The following is a 23212-nucleotide window of genomic DNA, read 5'->3' on the forward strand; positions in this document are numbered from 1 at the left end:
ACATTCTCTCTCCCTTTGCCACTCCTGCTTGTGCTCTCTCTCTTGCTAAAATAAATAAATCTTAAAGAAAAAAATTTCAAGACGTGCAGTATTATAATCATCTTCTTAATATAGATAACAATGAAACATTGTTACATTTTTAGAGAAAAACACTTACCTGTGCTGCCAGGCCAAGCACAGTTTCTCCAATTATGAGAGAGAGAGGACTAGGATATGGTAACATAATTCTTCAAAAGCCAAGTTATAAAACTGTAAGCAAACTAACACAGTATTAATTTTATATTAAATATCACTTAGTGCATATCTTTGGAAAGATAGCTTATCCACTTCCATATGCGTCTTGCACATGATGTTCTACACAATGAATGCTTAAGCAGGGTTGGTGGTGATGATGCAGAAATGTCTCCTACAATTCTTGCTTGACAGCTATTAGATTTTCACATGAAGAGGTGTACATGCACAACAAGTAAGTTTATTAACTGTTTGACATGATTATTATTTACTATTCATTAAATGGAATTAGATCATCATGGAAGTCTTCACCTCATTGCTTTCTTGTTGAGTAGGTTGTGGAGGAGGAGGAGGAGGAAGAGGGGATGGTTTGACTGTCTCAGGGGTGGTATAGGTGGAAGAGGAGGCAGGAGAATGAGGCACACTTGCTGTAACTTTATGGAAATACATTTATTTTTTCATTTCTCTAAAAGTGTTTCTATATGGTACCAATCCTTCCACCATTGTTTGCTTTAGTTTTAGTGCCTATATCATAGAATGGTCCATGCTGTAAAAGAAGTTAAAGCAGTCTTGAATAACCAGAACCCTTCTGCCAGATTTTCTAATGTCAGTTTGTTTTCTGATACTACTTCTTCTACCTCTTCCTCTTCATCTGGCATTGGTTTGGAAGCATTCATCTCCATCAAATAGTCATCTGTCAATCCCTATGCTGTGGTATCAATTAACTCTTACATTTCTCCAACATCCATATCACCCTTTACTTTCACCCCCTGCCTTTTTTGCATGGCTCTGTTGTAAATCCTGTGAAGTTATGCACAACATTTGTCACAGGTTTTTCCAGTAGGAATTTAGTTTTGGCCTTGGTTTTTATGGCCTTTTCTGTTAGAATGATGTCATCCTCAGTGGTGTAATCCTTCTAGACTTTTATGATGCTTTCTCTATTGTGGTTCTCTCTCTTTTTAAAATTTAAATTAAATTGGCCAACATACAGTAGTACATCATTAGTTTCAGATGTAGAGTTCATAATTCATCAGTTGGATATAACACCCAGTGCTCCTCACATCACATGCCCTTTTTAATGCCCATCACCCAATTACTCCAACCCCCACTTCCCCTCCACCAACTTTCAGTTTGTTCCTTATGCTTAAGAGTCTCTCATGATTTGTCTCCCTCTCTGATTTCTTCCTATTTGGTTTTCCCTCCCTTCTCTTACGATCCTCTGTACTATTACTTTTATTCCACATTATGAGTGAAACTGTAGGATAATTATCTTTCTCTGACCTATTTCATTCAGCATAATACTCTCCAGTTTCATCCATGTTGATGTAAATGATAAGTATTCATCCTTTCTCATGGCTGAGTAATATTCCATTGTGGTTTTCTTTCACAGCCATGACAGTCATTTTCATAGAACGCCATGTAACAAGCCTCAAAGGTCCTTATGACATCCTGATCTAGAGGCTGAATTAGAGACATCTTGTTTAGGGGCAAGCTGAACTTTTTCCCTGCCTTCAGTGTTGAATTCATGGGGTCCTGGCTGGCCAGGGGCATTGTCTGATATCAGAAGAACTTTAATAGGCAGTACCTTACTGGAGAAGTACTTCCTGACTTTAAGAACACAGCATTGATGGAAACAACCCAGAAAATGGTTTTCTTAAAGTCATCCAAGAACTCATCTGCTGCCTCTTGGTTGGCAAACACTGCTTCTCCTGTTATCTTGACATTTTTTAAGCCAAATGTCTTTCTAAAATTATCAAACCATCCTTTGCTGGCATTAAATTCTCCAACATTTAGATCCTTCACCTTCCTTTATCTTTAAGTTTTCATATAATGACTTCACTTTTTTCCAAATCATATTAGAGTCCATAGGTATGCTTTCCTTATAGCAATCCTGCACCCACATAAAAGCTGCATTTTCAATATGAGATAAAAATATTTTATTTCCTTTTTCTTTCCTTTTTTTTTCTTTTCTTACAATGGTCCTTATACTGGATTCTTTTATGTTGAAATGGCAGGCAACTGCAGCTGCAGACCTCAATCTCTAGTACATATCAATCTCAAGTACATATCTAGTACATATCAATTCACCTCTTTCTTGTGATGTCATGACTTTTCTCTGCTTCCTGGAAGCCCTTCAGCATCACTAGTGGTACTCCTTATGGGTCCCATGGTGTTATTCAAGGTTTACAGAATTGTCCTAAACACACACACATAAATACATGAGAATCCTGAAAGATCACTTTTTATGAGTACAAAATTTACTGGAATAACAAAATGCTCCTGCAGAGATGATTAGCATCAGATGGCAATGCTCAAGCTCCCCACAGTAGCAACGGGAGATGGCTACATAATTACTGGAGTAGTACAGTATTACGACATTTAATTTGAAGCAGTTATGATTTAATACTACATCTATATACTTGTTTACATTTCTCTCAACTGTAGAATAGTGCCTTGTGTGGTTTGTAAGTATGTATACATTTTGGTAAATTTTAAGTTTTTACAATAGATTTGTATATGTTTTATGATAATAAAAATTAAAATACAATGGTAGCTATATGTGTTTTAGGCACTCATGACATATCCAAATTTTTCTTTTAATTTTTCAATATTTCTAGGCTACACAGTTTATCTGCTAGTTTTTCCAAGTTGTCAAAATTCTCCCAAAATTTATCAGTATATTTATGGGAAAGAAAAATCCATGTATAAGTGGACCATGTGTTTCAAACCCGTGTTGTTCAATTGTACTTCTCAGGCATGAGTGATTCAAAATACTAAATAGATCATACTGTCTAAGAGAATTATGCCATCAAGTATGAGTGAAGTTTCAAGTTTAATTTGTATTGAAAATAAATACTATGTACTGCTAGGCTTATAGGCAACTAGGAGCTTCTTAAACCAATGAGAATACATCTGCCTATTTAGCTGAATCAAGAAAGCAAAGATTGGCTTAAGAAGGACTGTTTCACAAAACAAAGACTTTCCATAGATACTTTTTCTTTACTAACTTAACTTTTGTTGTGACTCTGTTTATAGTAGTTTGGTATATTGAGGATTGTTTGCACTTGTTAGGAATTACTGTCCTTTCTTACCAGATGTCCAGTCTGTAAAGCCATAACTTTAATGTTTTGTTTTTTATTTTCATTGTTTCTTATAGGAAGGTAAATTCAACCCATATTCTTCCATTTTGGCCAGAAAGGGAAATCCTGACCTCTGTCTTCCAAATTTGTTCATGGACCTCTTGACATTTTTGTCACCAACATTAGTGCATCTGAATTCTTCCCAACTTTATCTTATTCAGGGCAGTGACCCCTTCTCACTTCACTCACAGGATTATCCCGTTACTACTTGGTTAATTCAGTTACTGCTTTCTTAGTATCCCAGACTTTCGTACTTTGTAGCTCTTGGTATATATGCCAGTTTTTATCCATATCAGATTCTTGTTTTTAATCCCTTCTAATGCCACTTGGCCTTATGTCTTATCCAGTCATTGTTCTATTGCCTGAAAGCTTTGCATAAACACAGGTGTATTATGCTTTGCCTCAGATTGGAACCTCATACCACACTTTTAAATTTCTTTTCTGCTGTGGGGCACCGCTACAATCATGGCACAAGATGCAGGAATCAGCTCCAAGTGCACGAGTGCCTAACCAAAAATGTACAGGAGTGAATGACCCTGGAGGCTACCTTTGATCAATGAATAAGGTTGATGGTGAAGAAATGTTTTCCTCTTTAGTCCCTCAAACTAACTCAGACTCAGGAGGTCTCTGGAGGATTGAGCCCTGGCTACCCCGAAGGAGTGAGGGCTGCAGCCCCATTACAGTCTTGAACTGGCTTTTCCTCCCTCCCTGTGATGTAATGCCACTGTCACAGTCTTTTACTCTCTGTCCTCGACTGCTATAGCCTCCTCATTTGCTTCTATGCTGATAATTGTAGAAAGTAAGGGAAAAAGCCATTTTGGATAGGTGTTCCAGTAAATCATACCATCTTACACTAAATGGATTCTTTTTCTGCCAAGTGATCCCAACGAGTCATCTTGGGTACTGTTGCCACTTTAATATTTCATGTCTTCATCCTTAAAACTGGCCCTCCTCATTCTCAAGCTGAGTTGTTGAAAAGTATAAGACTTTACAAGATTGGCTGCCACATTGTCTTTTGTCTATATTGGAAAAATAGTTTTCAACTGATTCCTCCTCTTTATAAAAATTTATTTTAAAAATATTTTTAAAAATTAATTTTATTTAAATTCATTTAATTAACATATACTGCGTTATTAGTTTCATTCAATGCAAGATTTATTGAAATAATACTCTATTTTATCTCATATTTATTCCCTAAGCCCTGACAAACTAGTTATAATATCTGTCACTCCTTAGAAACCACGGTCTTAACAGTCAGTGACAGATAAAACAATCATCATAACCTCATCGCCTTTCCTCAGTCATCATCTTTGATCACATGTCAGCATGTCCCAGTAAATCTGTTTTCTATTATGACATTGTAAAAATTCCTACTGTTTAGCTTCTTACTCTTTGGATTCTCTAATCATTGTCTTAACCGTTCCCTGAGCTCTCTGTAGGTTCTTTCTCTGACTGACCCATATCCCAAACCCCAGTCTTGTATTATTGCTCATTTCTCATTGTATATTACTGCTGGACAGTGAGTTGGACCTCGAAGTTATCTTCTCTAAAATGGAGTTAATCATTCCCACTCACTTCCTCCTTGCCTCGGCTCTTTCTTGTGTCTTGTTTTTGAACAGTACTACTTTTCTTTAAGGCACTGGTGGATTTCAACTCCTTATTTGCATCTTCAGTATTTGGAGAATAGAAAACCAGGCACTCTGATTTATACGTGTTAACTCGATACCCACAACAATTCTTACTTCATACATAAATAAACTAAGACCCAAAGTAGTCAACTGAGTTGCTTAATATCTCAGAGCTATCTGGAATGGGAACCATATCTACTGGATACTAAAACTTGAGCACTTTTCACTGTGTAACGAATAATGATTTTTAAACAGCACAATATCCTGAATCATCAAAGAAATATTCAATTATGCTTTTGTTCTTATATTTATTAAGGAAGAAGAGCAGACAAATACAGTTAGATTATGAACCGTCAACAAGAATTGAAAGTGATAAAGACTTTCTGTTAAACTTTGTGTTATTAAAATGCTGTTAACCAGAGCAACCTCATTCCCAGATTCCTCAATCAGTCAAGGTTGTATTACATATTGAACAGGGTAGTTGTGTTACATACTAATTCAGGTATATATTCACTAATGTCTTTCATATTGAGTTCAGAGTTGGAAATAGTTTTTTTTGTTGTTGTTGTTGTTTTTTGTTTTTAGTATATGTTTTTAATTGGATATTTCCCAATTTTTAACTCAAAGAAAATCTTCTATTGAGCTTCAGAGATAAGTTAAGTTTGACAACTGAGACAGAAGAATCTTAAAGTAAAGGGCTGATCAGTAGCAGCAGTTAGTTAGTAGTGAGGAAATGTCTTATGAGTAGGCAAAGTGGGAAATTACATGATAGCCTATAAGTATGGCTTATACTCTGGGCAAAGGATGCACCATCATTAGGCAATTGCACACTGAACAACTGCCAGTTAAGTACCATTTTATCCAATTTAGACCTAATGAACTTAGTAGATGAGCTCCCCGCTGAATTAAGGAGCAATCAAAGCCTCATTTTGGATTCTGTGCCATCTAGGTCAAGACGTTCCAAAAGTGTTGTGTATTACTTGGTACAGAAAATAGATGACTTTCTTATCCTTTCTTCTGGTTAATTCTTTAACACATATTTATGAATATGATTTCTGCCATAGGAAATATCATTTGGGGATTGATAGATAATGATATGACAGAATTGGAAAACTGTTCTTTGCCTTTAAGGAGTTTTATTTCCATTTTTGCTAATGTTTTTCAATTACGTTGAGTCAATTTTTTTTTTTAATCGAAAGGATAAAAAGAAATTTAAGTCTAAAAACAAAGTAACTCTCCCCCAGCAAGAAGGTTGATAAAAGGTCTTTAGTAAGAGGGATAAGGAACAAAGAGGTGAGGATGTGTTTTGTGTACTCACCTATCTCAGAGGTGCAATGACACTGTGGTTTTATTTGGAACTTTCAGGAAGTGCAAAAGATGTGTCAGAAGAAGCCCATGTCTGCCTACCCTGCAGGGAGGGCTGCCCCTACTGTGCTGATGACAGCCCCTGCTTTGTCCAGGAGGATAAGTATTTGCGACTTGCTATCATCTCCTTCCAAGCCCTGTGTATGCTGCTCGACTTCGTTAGCATGCTGGTGGTCTACCACTTTCGCAAAGCAAAGGTAAACCCAGGTACCCTGGTTATGAGCTTCCTTTTATTATGAAGTGACCTCTTCTTTTCTCAAGCAACTAGAGTTTTTCCATGTTCCACTTGCTTCTCTATTTAGCAAAAGTCTTCCTATAATATAACCAGACTAGAGTATGAACATTATATTCTTTAGCTCTGTCTTCCCAGGAGAAATAGGGATTAAAAATATAGAATCTTATTATAACATTTTCTTCTACAGAATGTTTCCCCCTATTTAGCCTGAAGTTTGAGTATTTTATTGCCTTAAAGAACTCGCTTTTATATCTCTTTGCCTTCTAGAAGAACTTATTCTGCCAGTACCCAAAGTATTATTAATTTTTTTCATATTTAGAAAGCTTTTTGATACTTATTATATTTCGTTTTTATTTATCTTAGCCATATTTGAAGTTAGCAAATGGACTTGACTTTTTTGAGCAAGTGTATTCAAAGTATAATGATGGGTTGAAGAATAAATTTACTTCTCAGCTTATATTTGGTCTTATTTTTAGTGTCCCAGGATAACAGTGATCCTACAAAGAGCTTATATGGCTTTTGAGAGAGCCTGTCCTTCGGTCCTATTCTGAGAAATCAAACGGTAGTATAGATATTTGTATGCTTCTCAGTCAGGGGTGGATGAAATGGTAAAGTATTCAGGGCAAAGCTTTCTGGGGAGTTGTCTTCACTTGATCACCCAATTAATTATATGTTGCCAGTGTTGTTGTCAGAATTTGTGGTTCTCTTGCTTTCAGAAACTTATTTGTGCTGTTGGGGAAAAAAATAGAAAGCCTGAAGTTTCCACCTTTTCTGAATTCAAATGACCTCTTCATGTTAGCAAAGTTGTACAGATTGGTTTAGATAACAGAGCTCATCAGAATCATGAAGTGTTCCCTTTAGAAGTTTAAAAAATAAAACAACTCTCTGAATGGCATCTATTATAAGGCTTCCAGTTAACATTTAAAAAAATCCCCTCTCTTGAGATTGTAAGAGAATGTATCCATTGTGTTAATGTTACAGACTTTAATAGTAATTTTAAATAGATAGTTTCATTAACAGAAGCATACAACACAAAATCAAGCTTTAAGTCGGCAAGAAAATGCAGACAGGCAAATTGCTCTTGATTTAACAAATACTTGTCATTCTTTTGAAACAAAATAAGTGTTAAATTGTATATATAATAAAGTAGCAGGCAAGTAGAATGGAGAAATATCCAACCACCATTACCTAGATAAAATTAATTAGTTAAAAAAAAACCAAAACCTGTCACTGGCAGAGCAGATAGAATTGAAAGTTTTATTTAATAAACTTCTGTGAAATCACTCTATATAATGCCATTCATTCACACAGGGGATAACAGAATTTTACTTGATTATAATCATTAATGATTGCTGTGCTAAATGAAGTTAATGATACATGATGGGTAGAATATTACATTGGATATTAAGAAAACTGAGATAGAAAAAAAAAAAAAAGAAAACTGAGATAGTTCTTGCTAGACCAAAATCTTAATCTTTGTTGATGTTATTTAACATTTAACAAAATTATTAACTTTTCAAATTTCTCTGGACCTTCATATGAAATGCTACTTTATAGGGCTTTCATGAGAATTGGTATCTTTACATATCATTTGGTGAAATTTCTGTGCATACAAACTAGCTGGAATAGATAAATTAGACTTTATTGAGTTTTAAGATGGTCGCCTTTTGAAGATTCAGTTTTCACAGAATGTGACATAACATAGAGGGGTTTATTTTTAGGAAATAATATAGATAATAAAGTCAGTGAACATGGATCTAGTATATTGATGAAAGGAAACACTTGGTGAACTTTTCTCTTCTGATTTCAACCACCAAAAAGAATGATTAATTATCAAAGCAGTAAACCATTTCCAATGTGGAAATTGCATGTTTATAGCAGGTAGACATTGGCTTTGCTTTTTAAAGTTTTTAAGTCTTTGCAGCATTTCTTTGCATAAAGCAGAAAACTGGTGATCCCTTTTGAAGTACTACTGATGTCTTATGAGTTTCCCATAGCATTGCCCGCCCACCAGTAATTAAAAGAACGAAAACCTTAATCTATGAGTTTACATCTATTTTGACCAAAGAGGAAAACTTTAGTTCCAGCATAGAAGTAGCATAATATTGTGGGTAAGTGTGCAGACCCTAGAGTCAGACTGTTTAGACTCGAATCCTGTCTTAGCCCGCGAATGCTATTACACTTTAGGAAAATTGCTTAGCTTTACTTTGACTAGCTTTTTCCTCTGTAAAATGGGGCTTAACACACCATATGCAAAAGTAAATTAAAAATGGGTTATACACCTAAGTATAAGGCTCAAAACTAAGAAACATATTTTTAGAAGAAAACATAGGCATACTTCTTCATGATCTTGGGTTAGGCGATGTTTCTTGGTTACAGCATGAAAAGCATAAATGACAAAAGGAAAAAATAAACAAATTGGACTTCATTAAAATTAAAAACTTTTGTAGATCAAAGGACATCATCAAAAAGGTTAAAAAGATAACCCACAGACTGGCAGGAAATATTTGTAAATCATACTAGAACCTAGAACATATAAAGAATAAAAAGATTAAAAATAGGCAAGGGATCTGAATAGATATTTCTCCAAAGAAGATATACAAATGGCCAATATGCATATGAAAAAATGCTCAAGAACATTAGTTATTGGGAAAATTCAAATCAGCCCCCAGCACACACTAGCATAGCTAAAAATAAAAAGACAGTAACTAGCATTGTTGAGGATGTGGAGAAATTGAAACTCTAATTGCAGCCACTTTGGAAGATAGTTTAGCAGTCCCTCAAAAAATTTAAAATAGACTTATAATGTGACCCAGTAATTCCACTTCCAGGTATATGCCCAGGAGAATTGGAAATATATGTCCACAATGGCTAAAATAAAAAACAGGAAATAATAAGTGGTGGCAGGGATGTGGAGAAAAAAGAACCCTTGTGCACTGTTGGTGGGAATGCAAACTGGTGCAGCCACTGTGGAAAACAGTCTGGAGGTTCCTCAAAAAGTTAAAAATAGAATTATCAGCTGACCTAGTAGTGTCACTACTGAGTATTAAACCCTCCAAAATGAAAACACTTATTTGAGAAAGTATATGCATCCCATGTTTATTGCAATATTACTTACAACAATCAAGATATGGAAACAACACAAGCGTCCATCAATAGATGAATGGATAAAGATGCAATGTGTGTTATAGCAGAATATTACCCATAAAAAAGATGAGATATTGCTATTTGTAACAATGAGGATGGATCTAGAGGGTATAATGTTAAGTCAGAGAAAGACAAATATATTTCACTCCTATGTTGAATTTAAGGAACAAAACAAATGAGAAAAGAAAGAAAAAGAGAAAAACATAAAACCGACTCTTAAATGCAGACAACAAACTCATAATTGCTGGGGGGAGGGAGGTTGGTAGAATAAAGTGGATTAAGAGTATATTTACCTTCATGTGCACTGAGAAATATATAGAACTGTCAAATCATTATACTGTACACCTGAAACTAATAAAAAAGAAGAAAGCATTTGCCTACATAAAAACGTTCACACAGATGTTCATAGCTGATTATTTATAATAGCCAAAAAATGGAAACAACCCAACTTTTCATCAGTTGATGAATGGATAAATAAAATGTGGTATATCCATTAAATGGAATATCTTTTTGTCAATAAAAAGGAATAAGTACTGGCACATACTACAACATGGTTGAATCTTAAAAACATGTTAAATGAAAGAAAATATTCATGAAAGGTCATTTATATGAAGTTTACCTTTATATGAAATGCCCTGAATAGGCAAATCAATAGAGCCAAGTAGATTAGTGGTTGTCAAAAGATACAAGGAGGGAAGAATGGGGTGTGACTGCTAATAGGTTCAAGGTTTCTTTTGCAGGGGATGAAAATTTTCTAAACTTAAGTTATGGTAATACATTTCACAAGTCTGTCAGTATACTAAAAACCACTGGCTTACACACTTTAAAGGATAAATGGCATATTAATTATAACTCAATAAAGCTATTACAAAATTTTTAAAGGAGTTTATTACTTACCTGACAGGATTCTTCTGAAGGTATAATGCGATAATTCATATAAAGTACTTACTAGACATTTGTCTTTTATTATTATATTATTTTAGACCACTTTGTGAAATTAGCCGTATATGAAACAGTTTGTGAAACGGTTTGTGAAAGAAGCCATTTGTTTCTTGTTAGGGGTTAAGTATGACATTTTTAAAAGATTCTTTAATTTATTCATTGAGAGAGAGACAGAGAGAACACACAAGTCAGGGGAGGCAGAGGGAGAGGGAGAAGCAGACCCGCAGTTGAGCCAACCAGGGACCCTGATGTGGGTCTCCATCCCAGGACCCTGAGATCATGACCTGAGGTGAAGGCAGATGCTCAACCATCTGATATTCAAAATAGCTTAAAAGATAAGGTATTGAAAAATATAGCCAGTGGGATTCTAGGCAGTGGGATTCCAGGCAATGGAATTCTAGGCAATAAATTCATTTAAATTTTCTTTATAATCGCAAACAGTCATCTTGTACTAATCTTAATAGGTTGTTCAGCTAGCTGAAATGAGCAAAACGCCAGTGGTACAGATTCTTTTATTTTGGCTACATTTTCATCATGAAAGAATGGAAGGAATGCTAAACTATAAGCAGGGTAGTTTCGCTTGGTTGTCTCAAGTGGAAAAAAAGATCTTTTATTTTTAGTTTTTTAATTCAACAATTATTTATTGAGGATCTGTCATTGCTAGGCATTGTGATACCCAATATAATTTGAAGAATAAATGAGGGTATTCCTTTTTTATTTAATAAATTTATTTTGTTTTTTAATTTAAACTCAGTTAGCCAACACATTATTAGTTTCCAAATGTAGAGATCAGTAATTCGTCAGCTGCATATGACACCCAATGCTCATCACATCACCTGCCATCCTTAATCCCCATCACCCAGTTACCCCATCCCCCCACCTCACCTCTCCTCCAGCAGCCCTCAGTTTGTCTCCCTCTCTGATTCCTTCCTGTTCAGTTTTCCCTTTCTTCCTTTTTGATCCTCTTCACTGTTTCTTATATTCCACACATGACTGAAACCATGTGATAACTGTCTTTCTCTGATTGACTTATTTCAGTCAGCATAATACCTTCCAGTTTCATCCATGCTGATGTAAATGGTAAGTATTCATCCTTTCTGATAGCTGAGTAATATTCCATTGTGTGTGTGTGTGTGTGTGTGTGTGTGAGAGAGAGAGAGAGAGAGAGAGAGACAGAGAGAGAGAGAGATCTTCTTTATCTATTCACCTGTCAGTGGACATCTTGGCTCTTTCCATCGTTTGTCTGTTATGGACATTGCTTCTACAAATTTGGGGTGCATGTGCCCCTTCATATCACTGCATTTGTACCTTTGGGGTAAATACCTAGTAGTACAATTGCCTGGGTCGTAAGGTAGCTCTATTCTTAACTTCTTGATGAACCTCCATACTGTTTTTCAGAGTGGTTGTACTAGCTTGCATTCCCACCAACAGTGTAAAGATTTTCTCTACATCCTTGCCAACGTATGTTGTTTCCTGACTTGCTAGTGTTTCCCATTCTGTCTTGAGTGAAATGGTATCTCATTGTGGTTTTGATTTGAATTTCCTTGATGGTTAATGATTCTGAACATTTTTTCAGGTGTCTTTTGGCCATTTGTATGTCTTCCTTGAAGAAATGTCTGTTCATGTCTTCTTCCCATTTTTTGACTGGATTATTTGTTTTTTGGATATTGAGTTTGATAAGTTCTCTGTAGATCTTAGATGTTAGCCATTTATTTGATATGTCATTTGCAAATATCTTCTCCCAGTCTGCAGGTCGCTTTTTTAGTTTTGTTGACTATTTCCTTTTGCAGCCCCAGAGGTGAAAGATTGTGGCCCCCTCTGTATCATAAAGCCTCAGGGATAAGCAGCCTTCACTTTTGCCTGTGCCAAACTCTGCAGACTGCTGCATGCACACCCATGCCAGTCCCCCCTCGGGAGGGAGGAGGGTTGCCAGGGGTCTGCTGCCTGCAGTGCCCCCCATCCAGAGAGTGGTCGCTGGATCGTGTGCTCACCCATGCTGCCCCTCCAGGAGGAAGGAAGAGCGTTGCTGAGTTTCTGTCCTTTGCTGGACCTCCACACTGACAATGGTTGCCTCTTCCAGCCACAGTTCTCAGTTTATGGCAAACTGAGCTGAGAGCCCACTCCTGGGCTTGCTGACCATAGTCAGTTTCCCTGCTCAAATGCTTGGGAAGTCTGCTGGCCCAGGCACTCCCATTCTTTCTGTGACCCCAGGGATCCTGAGGCCACACTGTCCCACCTAGGATTCTTCTCCCCTTGCCACATGACTACTTTTCAGCAGGGATGTTTCTCACTGGAGCAGTCTTCTAAGGGTTCTGATTTTGCACTCCAGGCCTATCGCTTTCCACCGCCTTTCAGAAGTTTTTTCCCACCCACTGTTTCTCTTCTGATATATCCCAACCTCAGATTCACTTCTTCACACCTCTTACCTTGCAAAATGTGGTCAATTTTCTATGTGTGGAATTCTCTTACATCGCAGGTTGATTTCACAGGTGTTCAGAATGATTTGATAGATATCTGGCTAAATTCAAGGGACCAGATGAAATGAGGTCCCCTATTCTTCCTCCATCCTGCCTCCCCCCTCAAAAACAATCTTTTAAATACCCAAACTCCACAAGTGCTTGATCACATACGCATCTGCAGTTACACAAATACTTCTATAGTGATGATCATCTTTAAAAAGCATTTACTTTTGGGGCGCCTGGGTGGCTCAGTGGTTAAAACCTCTGCCTTCGGCTTCGGTCATGATCCCAGGGTCCTGGGATCGAGCCCCGCATCGGGCTCTCTGCTCAGCAGAGAGTCTGCTCCCTCCTCTCTCCTTCTCTGCCTGCCTCTCTGCCTACTTGTGATCTCTCTCTGTCAAATAAATAAAATCTTTAAAAAAAAAAAAAGCATTTACTTTTATGTAGCTTTTTGTTCTTTTTATGGGTGATTTAGTATACAACTAAATTATGGTTATTCACTATTCATATTTATCTATATCACTGACTTTTCTAGGAAGGTTCTTTCCTTTACCTTCAAAATGGGAAAGTTACAGAAATCTTGGGAGATTATCAATTGTTAAGTCATGGAACACTTGCTTCTTGTGTTATTACAGTGGTAACAGTTTAAAAGTTGATAATTTAAATAAATTTATTACCAGTTTCCTGGTTTTTATTAAGAAAGAGGACAGGGATACCTGGGTGGCTCAGTCAGTTAAGCATCTGACTTTGACACAGGTCGTGATCCCAGGGTCCTGGGATCTAGTCCTGCATCAGGCTCCTTGCTCAGGGGGGAGTCTTCTCCTTTTCCCTCTGCTCTTCCTCCTGCTTAGTGCTTGCACTTGCTTGCTCTCTCTCTGTCTTTAGCTCTCTCTCTGACAAATAAATAAAATCTTTAAAAGAAAAAAGATGACAAACTATGAGAACTAGAGAATGAAGCAACCCCTCTTTTCAAAGAAAAGAAAACCCAGCTTCTGAGAGACTATCAGTTGCATGAAGTTACCCATCCAGGTTGGGCTAGTTACATATTTATGTTTTGTCTTACTCCAGCACAGAGAATAAACCTTCTAGAAGATTAAAAGTATTAAGTGACTAGATTGAGGCTCAATGAAAAAGGAGTAGAAAAGATTAATTGAAATCAAAGGTGAGGTTAAAATATGGAATGGACTCCATGAGAGCCTAGGTATCCATTTTTAGTCCCTTGCCAGAAAGAACTTTCTGGGGTTTTCTAGTAGTACTGCAAAGAGGAGAAAAAAGTGAGTCAGTGTTCATAAGATAAAAACTGACCAGTCACCCAAGTGAAACTGGAATACAACTATCATTAAGTCTTTTTTTTTTTTTTTTAAAGATTTTATTTATTTGAGACAGAGCAAGAGAGAGAGCATGAGCAGTGGGTGCTGGGCTCAAGAAGAAGGGAGAATCATACTACCCGCTGAGCAGGGAGCCCAACACAGGGGCTCCATCACAGGACCCCAGGATCATGACATGAGCCTACAGCAGATACTTAACCAACTGAGCCACCCAGGCGCCCTGTGTTATTATTAAGTCGTGAGAGAAATTCTCCTGTGGATTCTTAGAATATTGTTAAATGTACTGAATGATAAACATCTTTAACAGAATAATTTTTATGACCTTATTTCTGTGAATTTTCTTGAAAGTGTGCTAATGATTTAATGTTTAAACATAGCATAGGCAAATTAGTTCTACAGAGTTATCACAAATGTGGTCCTGATACATTGTTCTTTGCTATTTAATATGAAGGCAAGGATACTTCTAGAATATCTAGGTTGGAGCTGGCCAGCGTGCATCACACATGCCACCACTACAAGACGGTGATGGACTCATATGGTCCTCTTTCCCATTGATCCAGAATCAGCATCAGAATCCCTCTCATTTAAGCAGGACTCCCCCAGGCTCTATGCACAAAATCTGGTTACCATCCTGGATCTAGAAAAATGGGAGGACTGCAAAGTCATCACATAAACCCTCTTAAATATTGTTGTTCTTTCCTGAGTTTTCAAAAGGTATTCACTGAGTGACACCAAATTTGAGGTTCTGCTCCCTGTCAAATTGAATGGCCACTTCTCGGGTTTCTATTGAGTGTGACGCTGTGTGCTACAATGGTGAGTCAAGCCGGTGACAGAACTGATACGTGCTAAGGAAGGCTGAGCCATCTAGTCAGGCATGCTCCTAAAAAGCACGGAGAATCTGAGACTTATGCTCACTTCCCTTTGTCCAGCATGTGAGCCGTATTTTTTATTCAATTACAGCAGAATTCACGATAGGTAACATCTTACATGTTTTTAGTGTATAGACTCTTTTCATTTAGCACCTGTTAGAAATGGATCCCTTGAAAACGTCATCCTCTTTTACTTATTAGACTTTTTCTGTGAATTCACAGAAATAAGCACATTCACAGATCAAAAATAGGACAAGTGGTGGCAGTGTCAAACCCAACAGCTCATCTGTACATGGAGACAGCATGCAAATACGCCGTAATGATAACACATGGAGAAGTTCTCCATTGTAAAGTGAAATACTAAGAGACATAAGGATGATACAGAAATTTGTCTTTTAGTTGCACTCTTTCCCCAGGGAAGTCTAATTATAAGTACATTTAGTTAAATGAGGTTTACCCATGCCAAAAATATCAGCTCTGCAGGTAAGTACCAACAATCATTGGTCAAAGGTTAGTTGAACACTTTATCATTTTAAACAACACAAACTAGATTTCATTATATTTTTAGGTGAGGTTTGTAATAGATACCACAAAGAACAAATTAAATTTTACTCTTAAATAATTAAGAAAACTGATGATATACATTTATCCTTATGCCCTTGGTTAACGATTAAATCTATCAGCAAACTGAATGATTATGACCTCAGTGAGATCTTCTAAAATAGCAATTTTAAAACAGTGCTGAATAAAGATGCTGAATATTAAATATTCTGAAATTACTTTTATGTTTTTAAACAAATAATATGACAAGTTAAATATTTTTCTTTTTTTTTGACAAGTAAAATATTTTTCTATTAGCTATTCCAAAGAGAATCGTTTGTTACAGCTTAATGTCAAGTGTTAGTATAATTTATTTCCAAATGAAAAATTTGAAAGAGAAAAGATACACTGGAAGGAACAGCAGCATATTCCACTTCTGAAAATAATCATTTGCTTGATTTAGTCTTAGTAGATTTTAGCATGTTTTGTTTGAGCTTAGTAGTTTGGGGGGAAAAAAAGTGATAATCATTTTTTTAAAGTGAGCTTACTGTGGTTTGTGTTTTCCCTTACATTCCTATAGCAGTTCTTTTTTTAATTAGAAACTAGTTCACAAGGGATTTTATAGCTGTACATTTTTGGTTTGGAAAATTAGATGTTTTTAATGTCGACTATGATTTGTTAATAAAATTCTACTAGGCTCATTATGATGTACTAACACCTATTTTGGTGAAATAAAGGGAGAGACCTAACTTTTTTATTGTGCTGAATATACATAACACATCATTTATCATTTTTAATTCAGTGCCATGAAATACATTCACAGTATTAGGCAGCCATCATCACTATCCATTCCGGAATTTTCATCATTCCAAACTGAACTCTGTACCTCTTGGTAACCTCTCTTCTACTTTCTGTTCTGCAAATTTGTCTTTGCAAAGTGTCTCATATAAATGAAATCAAACACTATTTGTCCTTTCCTATCTGGCTTATGTCACTTAGCATAATGTTTTAAAGTCTCATCCACGTTGTAGCATTTATCAGACTTGATTCTTTTTACTTGCAAATAATATCCATTGTATGCATTTAAGATATTTTGTTTCATCCGTTTCGCTGTTGATGAGTATTTGGATTTTTTCACCTTTTGGCTATTGTAAATAATACTACCATGAACATGGCTGTACAAATGTCTATTTGAGTCTGTGATTTCAGTTCTTTGGCTATAACCTGGGAATGGAATTACTGAATCCTATGATCATTCTGTGTTTACCTTTTAGAGGAGTCACCAAACTCTTTTCCATGGAGGCCAGACCATTTGATATTTTTGCCAATAATTCATGAGGATCCCAGGTCCTTCACATCTTTACCATAATTTGTTATTTTCTATTTGTTTGCTTTTAATAATGGCCATCTAAAGAATGAAAGTGGTATCTTTTTGTGGTTTTGATTTGCAAGATTAGTGACAGTTGAGCGTCTTTTCATGTGCTTATAGACTATTTGTATGTCTTCATTGCAGAAATGTTTATTCAAGTCTTTCGCTCACTTGAATCAGGTCGTTTGGTTTTTCATCGTTACAGTATAAGAGTTCTTTATATGTTCTAAATATTAATCATTTATCAGATGTATGATTTACAGATTTTTTTGTCCCATTCTCTGGGTTGTCTTTTCATTTTCTTACATGTATTCTTTGGCACCCAGAAGTTTTTCATTTTGATAAAATTCATTTTAACCTGCACTTACTTTTGTTGTCTGTGCTTTTGGTCTCATATCTGAGAAATCATTCCCAAAGCAAAAGTCATAAAGATTTTATTCGATGTTTTCTTCTAGGAGTTTTATACTTTTAGGCCTTACGTTTAGATCTTCAATCCATTTCGAGTTAATTTTTGTGTATTCTGTGAAGTAAGGACCAACTTCACTCTTTGGCATGTGAATATCTATTTTCCCAGCACCATCTGCTGAAGAGACTGTCATTTCCCTGTTGCATGGTCTTAGCAACTTTATCAAAGATATTTGACTACATACATGAGGGTCTCTATTTGGGCTCTCTATTCTCTTCCAGTGATCTGTGCTTTTATGCCAGTACAACACTGTTTTGATTACTATGGCTTTGTAGTAGCTTTGTAGTAACCTTTAAAATTATGAAACGTGAGGCCTCCAAATTTTTCTTCTTTTCAAGATTGTTTCAGCTATTTGGAGCCACTTGATATTTCATATGAATTTCTGTTTTTCCCAGAAAACCATCAGAATTCGAACAAGGACTGCATTGGATCTGTAGATCCCTTGGCTATTATTGCCATCTTTACAATATTAAGTCTTCTGATCCATGAACACAGGATACCTTTCTACTTATAGATGTCTTTTTTTTTTCTTTTTTTTTTCAACATTGTTTTGTAGTTTTCATTATGCAGGCCTTTTGTCTACTTGGCTAAATTTATTCCTAAGTATCGTGACATATCACTTTTCAAAAATTGATTTTGGGATTTGTATTCTTCTTCAATTAAATGGATGCTTTCACATATTATCTTCTATACTGCCAATCAACCACATCTATAATTTTCCTTTTATAATTAGTAATTGATATTCCTCTCCCATCCTCTTCATTTTCTTTTCCATTTATGGAAGAGAGGTACAGCATAATACATGAAAAAGGGTAGAATGTCTAGAAGCCAGAAACTAGTACCTTCAATGCAGCAGTAGAGGTACTGTAGAAGTTGCATACTGATTTACAAAATGTTTTTCTTTCTACAGATTTACTTATTTATTTTAGAGAGGGGATTGCAGAAGGAAAGGGAAGGGAGTTTTAAGCAGACTCCAAGCTAAGTAGGGAGCCTGACTCAGGACTTTATCTCACGACTCTGAGATCATGACCCTGAGATCATGACCTGAGCCAAAACCAAGAGTCAGACATTCAATGAATGCAGCACCCAGGTGTCCTCAAAATTTTTTTCTTAAACCTCTTTGAAGTACTAGCCAATTACTACACTCGACATAGGATGATGTTATTTATTTCTGTACATTTGTGATATATGATATTTCCCTTAATTTATTTCCCTAAGGATGACCGTATTGGTCTTAAATCTTATTAGGTATTTTAGTTCTGTTGAGCTAATAAAATATCACACAATATCACAACAATAATATTTTGTTATTGAGTATATGTGAGAAATTTGGCACTTTTATTTTTCCTCCTTCCCATTTTATTAACATGTAACTTATGGTTGGTTTCCATCGGTTTTCAATAAGAGCCATTGTGAGTTTCAAAGGGGAAACAATTCTTTAAAACATTTCTGATTTCTTGCCCTTAAGTTCTGAATTTTGGCCAATGTGTTTTCAAAATGTATCTTCAAATAGTTTGCTTTGAAAAGGGTAATTTTATACCTAGGTCATACCTGACCTCCCACGTCCCCCGCTGTGACTTTACATGGCAACACCCTGGTTAGGGCAGAAATGGGGGGTTGCTTTCATTTTCTTTCAAGGTTCTATTATTCCTGTTTCATTTATGTTTCAGAAATGAGCATTGTGGACCGTTTCCAGGGTTGCTCAGTTTTTGTTCTTTATGGAGCAGTATTTCTCATCTGAATACTTACTTCTTTATTTACTTTTACCGTCACAATATGGTTCTTGTTTCATTGAGGTTGCAAAAAATATGATCTATACTGTCAGACTTAAGAACTTTTTTTGATGCTGAGAATTCTCGTATGTGTTAGCTTTTATATTATCTCTTCTCTAGTTAGTCCAGGCTTCTCTTTTAAGACCTCCTATTAAGTATAGGTTGGGTCGCAAGGCTTTCTTTTTTTTAATATTCTCATTGTATTATGTTTGAAGAGTTTCCTCTCTTGTGAGAAGCTATTTGTCTTCTATGTCATTCTTTTCATTTTCATCAGCTGCGAAGCTGTGGTCCTCTATCTGCAGGTTATTTTAAAATTCAGTAACTGTTTTTAATCTCTGTACTATTGTTCCTTTTGTTTTCTCTTTTTCTTTGCAAAAGTTTCAGGGTCAAACAGCCCCGAGTTAAAAGTTAAAATCCTACTTCTTCCGTTTTCTAGATGTGTGACCCTAAGCTTACCTAATTCCGTCCTTCATTAGCAGATCACTTAAGCTTTCTAAGTTACATTATCATATGTAAAATGGGGACAGTTGTAATGTATATCGAAGGGTTTATGAAAAATTAATGAGATAATACGAATGAATCACTTAGTGTAGTGCCTGATGCGTGCCCAGTATCTCTGCTGCTGCCGCTGTTCCTACCCATCTCTCTTGCTGTGATTTCAGTCGGGGCAAAGTTCTCCTGAACGCCACCAAAAATTCAAGTAAGATGTTCCTCTATTTCTTCTGTTTCTTTTTTTTTGCTATCAATCTATCTCAGAGTCATGTCCTCAAAACGATGAATTTACTCTTTTCAATTGCACAAATTTGGACTGTTTATTCTTATCTTCTACAGTATTAGCCTGTAGTCAAAAGGAGGAAGAGCAGAGTAATTCAAAGCCCAGATTTAAGTTAAAAGGAAATAGACAGTTGTTAGTTAGAGATGCAGCAATGGGGTAAAGGGGCCAGAAAGGGGCTGAAACATCCCAGTAGTGATATTTGGAGCACTTACTCTTTGGGCTGCTGATAAGGAACAATGACCTTGGAGGGAAGCTCCTATATCTCCTGCCACCCTTTTCAACCCCACCTCTCCCCATACTGTGTTCAAGTGTGTTTTGTTCTGGGTGCACTCATTTATACTACAACTAACCCTGAGCCCACTCACTGCAGAGCCAATGGCCAAGAATTTCTTTTTACAGAATTGGTCACTGGTCAGACCATAATGGTTTTTTTGTTCAGGTTTGTAATTACCTATTTACTGTTTACTCCTCCATGAACATCATTCATTGCTGGTTCTCATGGCTAAGATAGATTTTCGCATTTGTATAATTTTTTTAAAGATTTTTATTTATTTATTTGTTTGTTTGGGGAGAGAGAAAACATAGAGGAAGAGTGAGAGGGAGAACAAGACCCTCCCCTGAGCACAGAGCCTGATGCCGGGCTGGATCCCAGGACCCTGAGATCACAACCTGAACAGAAGGCAGATGCTTAACTGGCTGAACCCCAGGCACCTCTCATTTGTATGATTTTAAAATCATATCAATTTTGGAAAGGGTAAGAGAGAAAGTTGCATTACATGCCTTGCGTGCCCTGCTGTCTTACTCCGAGTACCTATATTCTGTGGTATTTTATATCAGTTGTAAACTCTTAGAATTGGTATAAATTCTTTTCTGTGAGCTTGGCAAATTTCATATTCAACTTGCCTATTTGCTCAACTTCACCACATATTTAATATTAGTATTTTTCTTAAAGTAATACTTACTTCAGCATATGTGTTTCCATTTTCACATAGCTGCCAGTGCAAGACTGATATGGTAAGCTTGAGTTCATAGTTGTTAGGAATTTAAACATGTCTCATTATGTCCCTATGATAATTCGTTCATCTCGCTTTTGGCATATAACATAAGAAAATGAAGATTATTGTTTTATCGGCATACCTCTTACTAAAAGACAAATGGGTTGAAACATATATCAGTTAACATAACAAAATTTAGAAGGTTTATTAATTAGTTCCATTAATAAATTGTGTTGGATTTTTTATACACTTGTTTCACTGATAGGATGTGTTTGAAGAAGAAATAAATTCATAGGCAACACAACAAAACAATATTAAGGTAATTGTAAAGAAAAAGTACGAGTCTCTATAAATATTTACTTAATTTCCAATTGAAGAATACTCCGTTATATTCAAAATCAATTTATTTAATATCTACTTTTTATGATCTAGGAGTTAGAGACATTCTGCTGCTATTTATCATTTATTTATTATTTATTAATCTTATTATATTAAAATATATAATATTATTCTATTAATATACCATATAAAATTATATAATAATTTTATAAAATCTTATATGGTTATATTAATTATTAATATTGATTTTATTTATTTAGTAATATTCATTGACAGTATATTAATATTATAAATATAAATATTATTTATTATTTATCCTTTCTGTTCAAAACAGTGGATTTGATGAGGTAATTTCCAAGCAACTAGGATTCTATGATTCTTTGAATCAGGAGATCTTAATTTGATATACTAATTGTGTAGAAAGGTTAGCCTTGCTGAGGCCATCATTCCTCTAGCTAACAGATTGTGGACACAAGTGTCATTGTCACTGAATCCAGAGAACTCTTGTAGTGGGTTCAAGAGTTTAGAAAACAGTAACAACAACAATAACAGTATGTAAACTCTAAAATCAAACCTGACTAATAGAGTAAGCAGTTCAGGGGAGTATTGAGTATACAAATAGGAATCATTTCATAACAATTCATGCGAGATGAATTTTTTAATGACTTACGTGTATATACAGACTCATTCATTAAAGGAATTTCTGGAACATTCCAAGAGTTACCACAGGAGAGAAAGTATCACAACTTTAAATTCTACACTTTTGTCCTTATGGGAGTGAAAAGACAAGAACCAAGCAGAAATTTTTTCATTTAAAACAAAATATTTTATTTTGTAACATGATGTGTGGTATCATTTGTGGAACTTTATCTTTCCATGAAATATATTTAAACATATATATGAAACATATATTTAAACATAAAAACCTGATTGCCACCTTCTTCCTGTTTATTGGAGCACTGTGTTAAGAAGGATTCAGAGGCCTCTTCTGAAGGATCTCTTCTTCAAGGCTATTGTTACTGGCTGACGTTAACAGCCACAGGTGTTAGCAGGAAAACTAGTAACATGTGACCACAGATTTGCCACTCCTTCTCTGGGAGTGTCAGGCTCAGAGGAAATCATGTAGGCGGTAAGAGGGCCTTGTGATAACAATGGCGCTGAAATCGTGTTGTGTAGGGATAGCCCACTTCTTGAAGAATTCAATCAAAATTCAGGATTTCACAGATGACGAACTTGCTACCTCTGTCCAAGTTATAATAGATTTACCATCAGTTATCCCATTCCATAACTTAAAAGCCAGGTATTTTGAGCTTGATGCAGTCTGAAATGTATTTTGACAGGTGCTTTTCCCTAAATATTTAAAGGTAAGTGTATTTCAAGTAAAATGCAATGCTTTCCATTTTTACTCATTTTTACTTTTCTTCTGACAAATATGTGTGATATATTTTAATAAAAGTGCCAGAAGAAATTTGATCTTAAAAAATTAGAGTCTCGGGGCGCCTGGGTGGCTCAGTGGGTTAAGCCTCTGCCTTCGGCTCAGGTCGTGATTTCAGCGTCCTGGGATTGAGCCCTGCATCGGGCTCTCTGCTTAGTGGGAAGCCTGCTTCCCTCT

General features: G+C 35.9%; 1 protein-coding gene across 1 annotated transcript in view; it reads left to right on the forward strand.

Annotated features, from left to right (window-relative positions):
• GPR158 (G protein-coupled receptor 158) overlaps window positions 1-23212 on the forward strand; it is a 426979-nt gene that overhangs the window by 232842 nt on the left and 170925 nt on the right. Inside the window, exon 4 of the mRNA XM_044227555.1 lies at window positions 6365-6561. Coding sequence (XP_044083490.1) covers window positions 6365-6561 — 197 coding nt within the window. The remainder of the gene's footprint in view (window positions 1-6364; window positions 6562-23212) is intronic.

The sequence above is a fragment of the Neovison vison genome, chromosome 12 (genome assembly GCF_020171115.1).
Source record: "Neovison vison isolate M4711 chromosome 12, ASM_NN_V1, whole genome shotgun sequence".
Classification (NCBI taxonomy): Eukaryota; Metazoa; Chordata; class Mammalia; order Carnivora; family Mustelidae; genus Neogale; species Neogale vison.